The sequence below is a fragment of the Pseudomyrmex gracilis genome, unplaced genomic scaffold (assembly GCF_002006095.1).
Source record: "Pseudomyrmex gracilis isolate BER0280 unplaced genomic scaffold, ASM200609v1 scaffold_135, whole genome shotgun sequence".
Taxonomy (NCBI): Eukaryota; Metazoa; Arthropoda; class Insecta; order Hymenoptera; family Formicidae; genus Pseudomyrmex; species Pseudomyrmex gracilis.
Genome location: NW_018020719.1, coordinates 14,345 through 28,848, shown reverse-complemented (window position 1 = coordinate 28,848; position 14,504 = coordinate 14,345). Strand labels below are relative to the sequence as shown.

At 35.7% G+C, this 14,504-nt stretch overlaps 4 protein-coding genes across 4 annotated transcripts; 2 read left to right on the top strand and 2 right to left on the bottom strand.

Moving 5' to 3' along the window:
• The first annotated feature begins 560 nt into the window (after positions 1 to 560).
• On the top strand, positions 561 to 4,539 carry LOC109856778 (cell death-inducing p53-target protein 1-like). Its single transcript, XM_020432431.1, has 4 exons — positions 561 to 673; positions 3,830 to 3,957; positions 4,082 to 4,226; positions 4,320 to 4,539. The coding sequence occupies exons 2-4, from the start codon at positions 3,849 to 3,851 to the stop codon at positions 4,420 to 4,422; spliced, it is 357 nt and encodes a 118-aa protein (XP_020288020.1). The 5' UTR covers positions 561 to 673; positions 3,830 to 3,848; the 3' UTR covers positions 4,423 to 4,539.
• A 1,167-nt stretch (positions 4,540 to 5,706) lies between these two features.
• LOC109856802 lies at positions 5,707 to 7,938 on the top strand. The gene is made up of 2 exons (XM_020432470.1): positions 5,707 to 7,468; positions 7,570 to 7,938. The coding sequence occupies exon 1, from the start codon at positions 6,421 to 6,423 to the stop codon at positions 7,456 to 7,458; it is 1,038 nt and encodes a 345-aa protein (XP_020288059.1). The 5' UTR covers positions 5,707 to 6,420; the 3' UTR covers positions 7,459 to 7,468; positions 7,570 to 7,938.
• A 1,979-nt stretch (positions 7,939 to 9,917) lies between these two features.
• On the bottom strand, positions 9,918 to 12,055 carry LOC109856800 (nucleoside diphosphate kinase). The gene is made up of 3 exons (XM_020432467.1): positions 11,832 to 12,055; positions 11,023 to 11,124; positions 9,918 to 10,910 (listed from the first exon to the last, which is right to left on the bottom strand). Exons 1-3 carry the CDS (start codon positions 12,009 to 12,011, stop codon positions 10,680 to 10,682), a joined length of 513 nt encoding a protein of 170 aa, XP_020288056.1. The 5' UTR covers positions 12,012 to 12,055; the 3' UTR covers positions 9,918 to 10,679.
• Positions 12,056 to 12,962: 907 nt separating this feature from the next.
• Positions 12,963 to 14,498, bottom strand: LOC109856789. The gene is made up of 2 exons (XM_020432448.1): positions 14,467 to 14,498; positions 12,963 to 14,359 (listed from the first exon to the last, which is right to left on the bottom strand). Exon 2 carries the CDS (start codon positions 14,304 to 14,306, stop codon positions 13,698 to 13,700), a length of 609 nt encoding a protein of 202 aa, XP_020288037.1. The 5' UTR covers positions 14,307 to 14,359; positions 14,467 to 14,498; the 3' UTR covers positions 12,963 to 13,697.
• Positions 14,499 to 14,504: the final 6 nt, after the last annotated feature.

Genomic DNA, 14,504 nt, shown 5'->3' with positions numbered 1-14,504 from the left:
TTGTAAGAGAGGCAAATACGAGCAATATTCTTAGTATTATATGAGCTTCTTTATTCTGAAATGTGTGCGTCAGACATTTCGATCTCTTTTTTTTTTTTACATCTTCTTCAGTGAGGTCTGTGCAAAGTGAGAGATCGAAACGTCTGACGCACACATTTTAGAAAAAAAAATCTACACACTAAAGAAATTTATACACTAAGGACTCGTATTTGTGCCTCTCTTACAATTGAATTTTCAACAAGTACCATTCGATATTCTCTTTTTTTTTCACATCATATTTTTCATCAAAAAAGAAGAATTAATTTGTTTTCTCGTAAAAAATACGTCAGTCAAAAAAATACTCTGTATTTCATAACATCGTTACTACACACTTTATTTATTCACATGACATATGTTTCTTCTTGAGCTGTCTCGTTATCGATTGTGATTTTCGACGAACACAGTGCCGGCATCCGCGGTTCGATTCCGCCGACTCAACCGATTTGTCCACGAACACGCTCTCCCCGCCAATGCGCCACTTCCGCTATCGAGAAATCGATTGTGCATATAACCGGCAAGGCTCGTGAAGTCGTGAGTCGTGAGTCGGAATTCGCTTTCGCGCTAGTTCAATTTTGGCGCTGCGCCACGAGACACATCCACGTTTTCCTTCTTTTCTCTCTCTCGAGCGCAACAGGTACGTGTCATTATCACAAGTGGAAAAGAAATTTCTATCTCAAAGTAAAAGATATATCGTAAGCTGGAAGAAATTTTTGATTTTCTATTACCAAAAAGAATTAACGCGAGAAGATAATTCGTTAAATAATTTATCAAGCAAAAAATTATTAGTTAAAATTAATCCGTCTTTATATTTTCAATATATAACAATATCTATATAACGTGCACTTTTCTTTTTATTACATATTTATCTCTACTCGAAGTATTATCTTTCAAAATTTATCAACGACATTGATATTTTTTTCCTGGGATATTCATTTAATCAAGCCACCAAATCAACAAGTCCGACAATAGGCTCACGATACAACAGTTTTTTAAATCTAATCTGTTTTTTTTTTTTTTTTTTTAACGTAATAATTTATAACTGGTTATATATGTGATTTTTGAAAATATATATTGGATGCAAATATGTTGCAATGGAAATATTCTGCGAAAAAACACATGCGAAAGAAAACATGTTTTCACAAAACAACTGTCATCAATTATCTGTCGTATTGTTGCAAATGACACTGAGTCACTGATTTGAGTTAGCGTTGAATGTGTCTCCGGTGCTTTATCATTTTCTCAACACAGTCTCTTCTAGCCTAACTACAACCGTTTCATTTATTTTTCGCGCATTGTTAAAACTCAAGTTTTTTTAATATCTAAGAAAAGAATAATATAAAAAAAAGAAAGAAGAAAATTATTATAAATACAATAATGTTAAAGTTAAAGATGAGTTTGGATCGCCTCTATTGATTCGTTTGTTTAACAATAACGTCACAAAAAGATGGATCTGTTAGCAAAGTGTTATCAATTATCTCGATTGGAACGTGGGTAGCACACCGTTTACCGAAGGTGAGGCGCGCGAGCGTTCGTATCATTCGATCGATTAATACGATCACCCAAGGAAAGCGAATTGCTCTTTCGTTGAAAAAAAAAAAAAAAAACCAAATAAATTTTAAAATCCGCGTTATGGGAATAATCATTTAATTGTTTCGTCCGTGGTCGAAATGTCTTTGTTTTGAACGAAATATACGTATTAAGATATACAAGACGCTCGTTGTATAAACAATAATAAGAAAGACCAATATTGAGCCAAAAACATATGGATATATTCGGATAAAAGTGGTTACATGCGCGCGGAAATGTTACAATTGCGAAACTTTTTGAGCACTCTGTATATGCAAACATATATGTACGTTGCGCACGTGCGTTTAAATTTATCAGAACGTAATATATCTGTTGCTCGTGCAAGAATAACTTGTTTTAACGAGCAAGAAACGGTTTTGAAACGAAGAGGTTTATTTTTTTAACCTCTTTCCAGATTTCAATGCAAAACAAAATTATATGCGTTTTTACATTAACTTTCAAATGACTCACAAATTTTTGAAAACCGAATCAATATTTATCAATTATTTTTCTCACTTTCGGTGATTCGAGATAAAGCATGACGCAATCGAAGACCGTTATCGGCACGGTAAGAGCTGCACATTGAATTTTATATGTGACACAAAATGAGTCACATATTTAACGTATTTATGCGTATACACGCGTATGCGTGGGATCGAGTTTCTCGCAAAAACGTTTCCTTTTGATCAAGAGAATACAATGAGCGCGTTGTCCATGATATCTTAACGATTTTTAAACGAGCTTGCGTGCAGATTTCCTGTCGCACACAATTGTAAATTTTGTATTAAAATTGCAGATTCGTTAAACAAAATCAAAGAAAATTAAAAACATTTTTTTCTTTTCGTCGCAATACGCGGAATTTATATGCAAAAAATTTTAACTTTTAATTTTCTACCCAAACGTAAAGAGTTTGGCTTTTAAGGTCGCGGTTAATTATCTTAGATTATAACTTAATTGGACCGATTGTTATTTTATCAAACAAATCGTACTAATGTTTAGCTAAACTGACCATCACGGTTAACACTTTGATCAATCAGCTCGATTGTAAACGACGAGACGGAGAAAAAAAAAAGTATATAAAGAGAGTTATCAAGAAAGATTACAATATAAAATTCTTGTGAATTTTGATAAAAAGCTGATTCTGATTCAGATGTGCAATACGTTACGTAAACATGACGTGTGAGTGTAAATGCACCTACAATCAAGTACATCAAGTATCCCACACAGACATCCATTAGATATCTATTAAATGTTGCATGGAGCTGTCGATGTCTAATAGACGTCTAATGGAGTTTTTGTTCTGTGTGAGTATTCGCGTATATATATACAGGGTGTCCCAGAATTGCCGTACAATCTCTCGTAGGCAGGTAGAAGGAGTCGAAAAGTCCTGAATCATTTTTTTCTATTATTTATAATAAAGGAGTAATTATTGAGTAAATCAGGCCAATCAGCGCAGACCTTTAGCCAGGCGCACGTCAGTGAGCCGCGGGCCTGGTGTGTGTGAGCGTCTGATTGGCCTGATTTACTCAATAATTACTTTTTTATTATAAATAATAGAAAAAAAATGGATCAGGACTTTTCGACTCAGTTTTACTCCTTCTACCTGCCTACGAGAGATTGTACGGCAATTCTGGGACACCCTGTATATATATAATGAACAGAGAATAAATATTAATGTTGACGTCAACAAACAAGAATTCAAAAGAAGCGCAAAAACATGACAAACGTGCGATTAAACTATAAAATAGAAAAAAAAATATATAAAGATTGTTATTAATCTTGTCGTCATCTCTTTGCCAACATAGCGGTACACATCTCGAAACTAAATTCTCAACTACCATCTTGTACTCATCTTCTGATCGTCATTGTTATTGTGATTATTACAAGTCGTCGAGATACACACACACACACACGTCATCGTTCGTGTGAAGAATTATCAATCAAGTATCACGGGGAAAAAAAACACAATAAATAACTTCCGTACTCTTTGATATCGCGCAACTTTACACGTGTTTTTTGAGCAGCGGAAAAATCAACAGACCAACTGAGTCATTTGATTTGTTTTAAGTGCTCTATTATTGTTTCATATGATCGACGATCTCTATTATCTGTGTACGTTGCGGGAACGCGCGAACGTCCAATCCGACAACAAGAACATATATCATCAAAAATTTTATATTCACCGCGTAAAAAATTAAAAAATATATTTTCTATTTGTTTACAGATAGTAATACTATACAAATATGGAGAAAAATAGTTCCGCACCGCCACCCGGCTTCAACCCCGGCTTGCCACCGTATCCTTACCCGCAACCGCCACCATCAATGCCACCGCCGTCGATGCCGCCGCAAAGTAAAAATTTTATAAATTATTAGAAAAAATAAAATAAAAAAAAAAAAAAGAGCAAAACACAAATCTAAATTGTATGTTTAATAATCGAGCACTGATAACCTTAGAATTAATACGTTTTTTACAGGTGTGACCATTATATCGGGCATGGCCTTTGGTAAAGAAACGCAAAACATGACTTGTCCACATTGCCAAGCTAACATAACCACGCGTGTAGAATCAGAATCAAATATGAAAACGCACTTGATCGCGCTGCTGCTTTGTGCGCTTGGGTAAGATTTTCAATCCGCGTGAATGCGGATAGAAAAATTTTAGTAAAAAAAAAAAATCAACGTAAAAAATTGTTTGATTTCATTTTTTTTTAGATGTTGGTGTTGCGTGCCATGTCCATACTGTATGGACTCTTGCTTGATGCACAAACATTACTGCCCAGCATGTGGTACTTATCTCGGAATGTCTGACAATTAATCTTAGCTGTAATATAAATATTGCAACATTATCGTTCAGTAGTGCACATGTATTCCCGGGAAAAAATGGATTAGATCTAACTTAAATTTAACAAGATAAAAAAAAAAAATGGAAAAATAGATCTAATTTAGATCCAAATTAAATCTAAATAGATATGGAGTAGATCTAAATCAATATAAAGTAGATCTAAATAAATATAAGCAGAGATCTGTTAAATTTACACCTTTATATATTATTAAATCTACTTTAGATCTATTCAGATCTACTATAATTAAAACTACTCAGATTTAGTTAGATTTGAGTAGGTCTGAACAGATCTTGAGTAGATCAAGAGTAGATCTAATAACAAATAAAAGTGTAAATTTCCATAGATCTGCTTATATTTATTTAGATTTACTTTATATTTATTTAGATCTACTTTATATCTATTTAGATTTAATTTGGATCTAAATTAGATCTATTTTTCTATTTTTTTATCTCGTTAAATTTAAGTTAGATCTAATTCATTTTTTCTCGGGTTGTAAGTTTTTTTTTTTATTATATGTAATATTTTAAACACAACTTTTTTTTTATTATATGTAATATTTTAAACACAATTCACATCAAGACGAATCTATAAGCTTATAAGACAGGTTTGTTTTTACGTGTATTAGTTTTTATGTGAATTTTTGCGAAATATGCGACGTAATTTAAAATAAGTTTCTAAAAACCATTTTTAAAACTTCTTATGACATACAAAATATTTTTGTAAAAATATCAAATATCAAATTAAAGAAAGTTCTTATTTTCTAATTTGAAAAGCACTGTTCAGCAACGTTTAAAAATTAACAAGAGAAATGTATACGTGAGATATATATACATACATACATATATATATCAGATTTTTATGTAATGTAATTGTGCATTTTAATATGTTACTTATAAGTATAATATTGAACTAAATTGGCTTTTATTATTCTAATTATTTTGCAGTGTTATATATATTAATGTTTATATAAAATTATACGAGTATTGCTTTATATCAGGACTTGCTGTAATAAAAATAGTGTTTGTACAAGTACGTATTTATTATGCGATTTTTGATACAAAATGCTTCTCTTTTACATCTGTATATATTCTGTAACTTCCATTAAGTCGCAATTATTTAGTTCTATATTTGTCAAAAGTATTTTTGAAATGCGTCTTTTTTTTTTTATTTCTTAGTAAGAGAAAAAAGAGATTATTATATAAGCAAGAAGAGGTTATTATATATATATACAAATTTGTTAATAAAAAATTTAAAATAAAACATTTAAAATATATATATATATATTTTGCAATAGCTGTCATTATAGATATTAACACTGTAGGGTAATCGGTCGTCGGCGGCGTCACATACCGGGTGACCGCGATCGACGTGCGACTTGCGCTAATGTCGCTGCGCAAACATGTGATTGCCGGAAACACGTGAAAGGAAGAAATTCGAGAGTTCTCTAGAATTGTCGAACGAGAGAGGCATGATCCGGCGAAAATCGGAGCGGTCGGGAATTCTTGTCGTGTCCGGCGAACCGAACGGTCGTAAATAAGTCGCTGTGTCGGAGTCAAAATTGTCGAGCCGCGAGGACAGTTGCCCTTGGTTCGAATCGTGAAAAGAAAGATAACATTGTTGTGTGAATTTGTCGGTCGTATCGTGTTGACGATTTTCTCGTGTCGGATATATTTGAAATAATAAGACAAGGTGACTGTTGGTGTCGAGTTTATTGTGTTGAACTTAAATATTAACTGTCGTAACAACGACCCTGTCGAGATCCGAGAATCGAGAGTCCGGTGAAGTTCAGAACGAATCTTTCAACTTCAGAAGAAGGGACAAACTCTTTGTCGTTTCGGTGTCCGTCGGTGGTCACGTGAAGATCAGAAGATCGAGTGGTGGTTGAGTGCTCGCCCTGAAAATAGAAAAAAAAATTAGTGATTGTTTCTGCCGCTTGTTGGAAATAGTAAAGTGAGTTACGCCGCGAGAACATGCCGGGGACGCATTCCGTCATCGACCGTGACGCCCTAGAGGTGGCGATATTGGAACAATTAAGAAAGGAAGCAAAGAAGCTCCACTTCCCGACCACTGGAGATAGGACGGCCATTATTGACGTGAATTTGAACCATGTGGTGCAGCTCGGTTCGGCAGCGGACTCGCCGGAAGCCGGGGCTCCGGCGGCGGAGGAGCCGTTGACGGCGAGCTCTCTCAGGGAAGTCCTGACGCAGATGCAGAGCGTCATCCGCGAGCAGCGTGAGCTGCAAGAAAGTTTTTTGCGGCAGCAGATGGAGATGCAACTACAGCAGCAACAATTTATGCTGCAATTGGTGCAACAATTGACCGAACGAGGTTGGGCAAAGCCGTCGGGCACGGAACCCGAGGTTGCTCCGAGGACGGGACGCAGTAGCGATGAAGCGCCGGGTAGAGAGGGACAGGCGGGGTCGCCTTCGAGTGCGGTCCTGGCCAACGGAAATTCGATTGAGTCGACGAACGGCCACAGCTATGGCGATATAACCGTTGAGTTGTTGGCCACACAGATTCCGGAATTCGGTGGAGGCGAGGACGAAAACGTGAATGTGTGGGTGAAACGCGTGGACATAGTTTCTGTGATCCACCGCGCAACGGATGGCGTGGTTCTTTTGGCAGCGTCGAGCAAGCTGGTCAAGCTCGCTAAACAGTGGTATGAACTGAAGCAAGATGGGATAGAATCTTGGGATGATTTGAAGCGAGAGTTAATGAAAATGTTTAAACGAGGAATTTATTGGTTTTATAAGACCATGCAGAAAGTAGAAGCGAGAAAATGGAATCCTGGGAAAGAATCGTTCGATCAGTATGTGTTTGCAAAGGAGTCGTTAATACATCCGTTGGACTTACCAGTAAAGGACGCGATACACTTAATAATCGGTGGCATAAAATCCGGTACATTGAGAGCTGCAGCTCTTTCAATAGCAAGCGACTCACTAGGAGATTTCTTAGGGAAAATGCGCATTATTGCAGAGGGATTCGTCGAACCTGAGAAAAAAGTGTAAAGACTCAATGGTAAAGACTAATAGCACGACGACTGACATCTGTCGTAATTGCGGGAAATCGGGGCACGGTCATCAGAATTGTCCCAATAATCTCACTTGCTTCTATTGCAGACAGAAGGGACACCGCCAGTACGATTGCCCGGTCCTGCGTGACTGAGGCAGGAGACCGGGTGCAACGCGGCAGCAGCCGACCCTGGCGGCGAAGTGGGCCCTGACGACTAGGCGGTGGGTTTTGTTTCGGAGGTTTCACACGGGCTGGAGCTCGGCGGATCCATTGTCCAGGTGGACAGCGTGATGGGGATCGACAGGCGTGATGTGACGGCGATCGTGGGCACCGGGAGTCCTGTTTCCTTCGTGAAGTACAGCGTTTACTGTAAAATGATAAAACCATAAACGAAAGGATTTGTATATATTACATGTTTACCGCTGGATGTTATTGGAATGATAACGGTCGATCTGACCTTGCGTCTCTTGAAAAAACAAACGGATGGCAGTAAATTTGTATATTATGATTCGGGATCAGGCATTTGCCAGCAATTTTGCATCAGGACTTTCTTTTAAAATTTATAATAAAAATTATAATAAAAAATTTATAATAAAATTTATTAAATTTATTTTAAAAGAAAGACTTTTACGGTAGTTCATAAATTTCACGATGCGCAGTCCGACGATCGTATAGACTCAGTTAAATTGTACGAATAGGTGCCATTAAACGTCGAGGGTTGCGCTCCGTCAGATCAGAAACATTAAATTTGGAGACCATGGAAGAAAAACAAAAAAATTCTTGTTTTGTCGAAAATATGGTTCTTTCAACTGAATTATGGCAAGCGCTTGTTACGGTGTAATCAGCTGTCGAATCTCAGAGTTAAAGATATTACTTCTGATATTACTCGTCTACAAAAAGGCCTTCCGAAATATTGTATGAAGACATTGTTCCCCTTCCGTGCGAAAAAAACAAAAAACAAAAAAAAAAAAGAAAAGAAAGAACATATATATACACGGTTGTATCAGAATCTGTTAAATAATCTATGTCTCAATTTCTGACTGCCGACTAAATGAAACGCTGGATTTAATCAGTACGTTGATTGGGGGAAACAATCCTGCTATAAAAAGGGTAGAAAAAATTAGATTAGTTAATTAAGCATTGGTTGTTTGTATTATATAAAACGTTCTAAATATGTTATACTTACCGTTTCGATTGGACAAAGTTGTACTTACCGTTTCGATTGAACAAAGTTGTACTTACCGTTTAAAGAAAAAAAAATAAATAAATAAATAGATAAGAAGAGATTAATTGTAATTTTGTTGCGATCCTTGTTGACGTGTTGTAAAATAATTAAATCGGCGAACTTCGGGACGAAGTTCGATAGTCAGGACGGCCGAGTTGCAAGGTAATCGTCGGCGGTGTCACATACCGGGTGACCGCGATCGACGCGCCGACGTGCGAATTGCGTTAATGTCGCTGCGCAAACGTTATTGCCGGAAACACGTGAAAGGGAGAATTCGAGAGTTCTCTAGAATTGTCGAACGAGAGGTTAGGTTAGGAAGTTAATTCCTATTGTAGTGTCCGACCGAAGGTTCGGTTTTGGTTTCGGTTTCGGCCAGTTTCGGCAAAAAATTGAAGTTTCGTTTTAGTTTCGGTTTTGGCAGCGAACCGGCCAAAACTACTACTAAAACCGAAACTTCTTTCGTGTTCGTGAGTTGTCGACTTGTCGCGCTAAATAATAACCAAAGATTAGATAGAAGTTATTTCGTTTTTTAGATAAAAGAAAAAATTTGTTTTTGTTTTCTTAATCTTAAGTATAAAAGTTTTTTTTTACCTATTTTTTGTTGGCAACTTCATAATTATTATTATGATAATGCGTAATTATATGCCTTTGAATTAATAATAGGTACTTGACATGTTGATATTTTTTGTTACAAACTCAAATTTTAATTTATTTGTATAACTAAAACTTTGACTGTCAAATAGACTGTAATAATACTAATTGTGTGATATTAGTACAGACTTGTGTGTGTGTGTGTGAGATAATAAAAACTGCATTAATCAATGATTTTCTTTCTATGTGAATTACACACCTCACCTCACATACAGAAGACCGTTTGTGGTACTTTTTTTTGTTGATTGTTTAAGAGCAATAAAGTTATTTGTTTATCGAATAAGGGCTTTTTTAAACACATACGCACCTGCAGCTAGCTAAACTTTACAGAAACAGGCTCAAACTAAAAAACTGTAATAAGGAATTACCACAAAAAGAAGTTTCGGTTTTGGTTTCGGTTTCGGCCGAAACTGAGACAGAAACCGAAATTCGGTTTCGGTTGTAAAAACTAGTTTCGGTCGGACACTATCCTATTGCGTAAAATTTAAACAACTATTTTTTGTTTTATTGGTAGGATGTCACGGTATCTTATTTGTACAATACGATACACGAGATAACTGTTATTGCGTAAAAAGTATGGACGTTTTTGATTTCTCTTTATTTTTTTACGACATACAGTATGAAAACTTTTAATATCAATTACTTACAGTCTACTGAAGAACTTAAAAAAAAAAAACATTATGTTGATTCACACATAATAACTCATTTTGCATAAAAATTTGATACCTTGGTTTGGTTTTTTTTGCGATACACAGCACGATAGTTCATTTTTGTAGACATCTCCCATTAAGAAAAAATTCAACTTTTTTTTGTTTTTTTTTTATAAATTTTTTTTCATACGGTATGATCCAGTGGCTTATTTTCGTTACACATGACAACTTTTATTTTGTGTATACGATTCCAATAGCAATTAGATGTAGCTTTTACAATAACTATTTTTTGATAGCAGATTTTATAGTTATGTAATTTTTTCTTTTTTACGTTCGCTTTTATCATAAGTTATTGTTCCAATAAATTTCATACTTTATAAATATGTATCTATTTCAATTGTGTAAAGTTTCTCAAAGACATTGCGATTGTATTTTACAAACGTTGATGTTTTTGAATTTTTTTTTTTAACATTCAACGATTAAAAACTGAATACAAGTTACACAACTTCGTCAATCTGTTATGTAGTACAAACTGTGAAAGATGTTTCTCTTAGAATCTAACATCTGTGTTTTCGATAATTCGAGAGATAATTGCGTACAATTCGACTGGCAGTATAGGCTTGTGGAATATTTTTCTAGGGAAGTATTTCGTAAAATACGTAACATCTGGAAAACTTATCCTCTATCACAGTTACTCATAGATCCATTTTTCAGCTGCATTCGTCCAATCAATAACTTCCTTCTCGCCGAACCATAGATTAATTTCCTTATTGGCTGATTCGACAGAATCAGATCCATGAATGATGTTACGGCCCACTTGTATGCAAAAGTCACCGCGGATTGTACCAGGTGCGGAATCTTTAGGATTTGTTTCACCCAGCATCACACGACCAGTTTTCACGACATTCAAGCCTTCCCAGACCTAAAATATCATAAAAAGAAACACAGATTAATATCAATATTAAAATTTATTGTCACTTATTAGTTATTTCTCTTGAAAAATCGTGTCAGTTTTAGTCATACGAGATACTTGCCATCGGTACAACTGGTCCTGAGCTCATATACTTGACCAAACCTGGAAAGAAGGGTCTTGAGGCCAAATCAGCGTAATGTTTCTTTAAAAGTTCTTCAGTAGGCTGCAAGTAATACATATACAAACCACACAATTAAGAAAAAGAAGTGGTTCTAAAGACAAATTTGGAAGTCCACATTATAATTTTTAACATAATTAGAAATATTCAAATAATTAAAATAACTAATGCTTTTTATACACATATTGTGACCCGTAAACAAGTTGACATAATAGTTTAGTCTGCGATAAATTAATTTTTTTTTAGCTCATGTGTGAGACGATTGTTCAATTGTACTCAGTTTACACGATACGCGATAAGATTTTTTTGTTTTCAAATATGTTACGACTTATATGACGTCATTTCGCTTTCGATTACGTCACTAAGGTCATACCGCTTATCAAATTAGTGAATCGAAGAGAAGCATTACAATCACGTCAGATAATTCAAACATAAATAGGTTTGTTTTTTTTTCCCTGAACTGGTCGCACTAGTTCACAGTCTATCCTTTTCTTTCTAATACGGATAAAAAAAAGACATTCTCGAATATGTACTACAGACAAGTATTGCGAATAAGAGTATTCCATGTGCTTGTAGATGTAAAACACACTTGTCGATAAAAAATAAAAAAATAGGAACGGACAAAATGCTCGCGTAAGATTAGCGTAAGATTTTCGAGTCTTGAATTTTGGAAGAACACAACGGATTTTTTACTCATCGCTCGAGTTGCAACGCAATGCGGTAAAAGTCCACGTAAGCAAACCGGTACTTACCCAGAGCATCTTCATTGCTATCAATTTGAAGCCTTTGTCCTCAAATCGTTGAATAATTTTGCCAACCAGACCCCGTTGTACGCCGTCCGGCTTGACCATTATGAAGGTGCGTTCTTTGTTCTCGGCCATGATTAATTTACAGATTATGTGTAATAAGACTGTCACAGAACACAAGACCATGCGGTACCGACGAGCCGCGAAGGAGTGAGAACCAGAGATGACAAGAAAACCGCGACAAGTTCCTAGATGGAAAAAGGGGGGAGCAATGTGCCTGTCGCAATGTGCCGGTTCGCCGGTTTCGCTTAGCGTGTTAGCGGCATAGAGATATAAGACTACTTAAGGGCGATGTCCCATTGAGCGGAAATCTATAGCGGAACGGAATGTGCGGAACCAGCTCGACCAATCGTAATCAAAGAAAAAGCGAAGGAAAGAAAACGGAATAGCTATGATTGGTCGAGCTGGTTCCGCACATTCCGTTCCGCTATAGATTTCCGCTCAATGGGACGTCGCCCTTAGAGTGCGCGAGCTTATGCATATACAGGGTGTCCCAGAATTGCCGTACAATCTCTCGTAGGTAGGTAGAAAGAATAAAACTGAGTCGAAAAGTCCCGAACCATTTTTTTCAATTATTTATAATAAAAGAGTAATTATTGAGTAAATCAGGCCAATCAGCGCCGATCTTTAACCAGGCGCACGTCAGTGAGCCACGCGCCTGGTGTGTGTGAGCACTCCGCGCAGTTCACTGACGTTTTCATTGTGATCACAATCGATTATTCTTCTGTATTTTGTCTGTGATTAATCAATTTCTTACTATTACGGCCTACAACTCTCCATTGTAGACGGCTCTTTAACTTACACACATATCACTTTAGATGAGACCGGCCCAGTGGTCTCGCGGCCTGAGTGCAGGGGCTGCGAACCCGGAGGTCCCGAGTTCGAATCCGCTCACCACCTAAGGATTTTTTCCGGGCCGGTTCCCTTCAACCGAGGTTTTCGGTTGATCGGCGACCTAAATCGGGTCTCCAAAAATTAATTCGGATGTAATTCCGAATTTATTTCCCTCCCACAAGGCGATCACAAGTCACAACAACTTTGAGCACGAGCCCGACACAGATAGGTACGTCTACTGTGAAAAGACGGCCGTGTATCGCGTGGTAGTAGGAACAAAAAGAACTGCACAAATTGACTTCGAAAAAGAAAAATCTTGATCTTCGACATAAATGTGTCTAATAGCCTAATTAGAGCTACAGGCACGTTAAATACCTAATAAAAAAAAAAAAAAAAAATATCACTTTAGAGATGTATTTCAAGTAATTGCTACATCATAATTATCAGTTATTAAGATTACTGATACTAACAGATTTACAAGTATCTATTAATATTTTTATGTCATTATTACTTAAGAAACTAAATATTTTTTCAATACACTCAAATGGTAGCACAGGAAAGTTACAGAAAAAATAGAAACTTATAGTGCCTTGTTCGAGCAACTCTTTTCTTTCCATACCATTTCTGAACTAATTTTTTATCATGCTAGAGTATATTGGAAATTTTGTTTTATACTCGTCTGATCTTAAAACCTGCACTACATTTTCATTTCTCATATATATTGCTAATGGATTTGTATCTTTTATCAAAATATCATGAAATGATATGTTAGTATTACTAATTTTTTCATTCTTCAAGATTGCTACTTCTTTTTCACATTTATCCTGTAAATCTTTCATTTTGTGATTGCGACTCATTGAGAAGTGTTCCCTTACGTATAAATTTGCAGTTTCCATCTTAACTATATGCTGTTCAAGAATCTCAGCAATTTCTTTACAATAGTAGCAGTTATAAAAGCAACGATAATTTTATAGCACTTTAGATGTATTTGAAGTAATTTCTATCATCATTAACATCAGTATTAAAATTACTGACACTAACAGACTTCCAAGCATCTATTAAAATTCTTATGTCAGTATCACTTAGGTAACTAAATATTTGATCAATACACTCACGTGGTAGCTCAGGACAATTACAGAAAAAATACAAACTTTTAGTGCCTTGTTCAAGCAACTCTTTTCTTTCCATACCATTTCTGAACTGATTTTTTATCATGCTAGAGTATATTGGAAATTTTGTTTTATACTCGTCCGATCTTAAAACCTGCACTACATTTTCATTTCTCATGTATATTGCTACTTGATTTGTATCTTTTATCAAGATATCGTAAAATGATATGGTAGTATTACTAATTTTCTCATTCTTCATGATAGCGACTTCTTTTTCACATTCATCCTGTAAATCTTTTATTTCATAATTGCTGCATAATGATACTAATTGTTCACTTACAAATAAATTTGCAGCTTTTATCTTAACTATATGCTGTGTAAGAAAATCAGCAATTTCTTCATAATAGATGCGACGAGAAAAGTCAGAATAATCGTTATATGATATAGCATTAATATCCGCCCCTCTGTCTAACAACATCGCAACAGCTTCTACATTTTCTTTTTCAACAGCAAGACACAGTGGTGTAACACCTGGTGCAAAAAAAGAGATATATGTCGAATTAATATAAAACTCCATGTTTTAAAAGATGTTCATCAATCTGTAAATATCTTTTCTCAGCTGCAATTTACAGTTATACCTGACTTATTACTGGCATTAACGTTAGCTCCATGATTT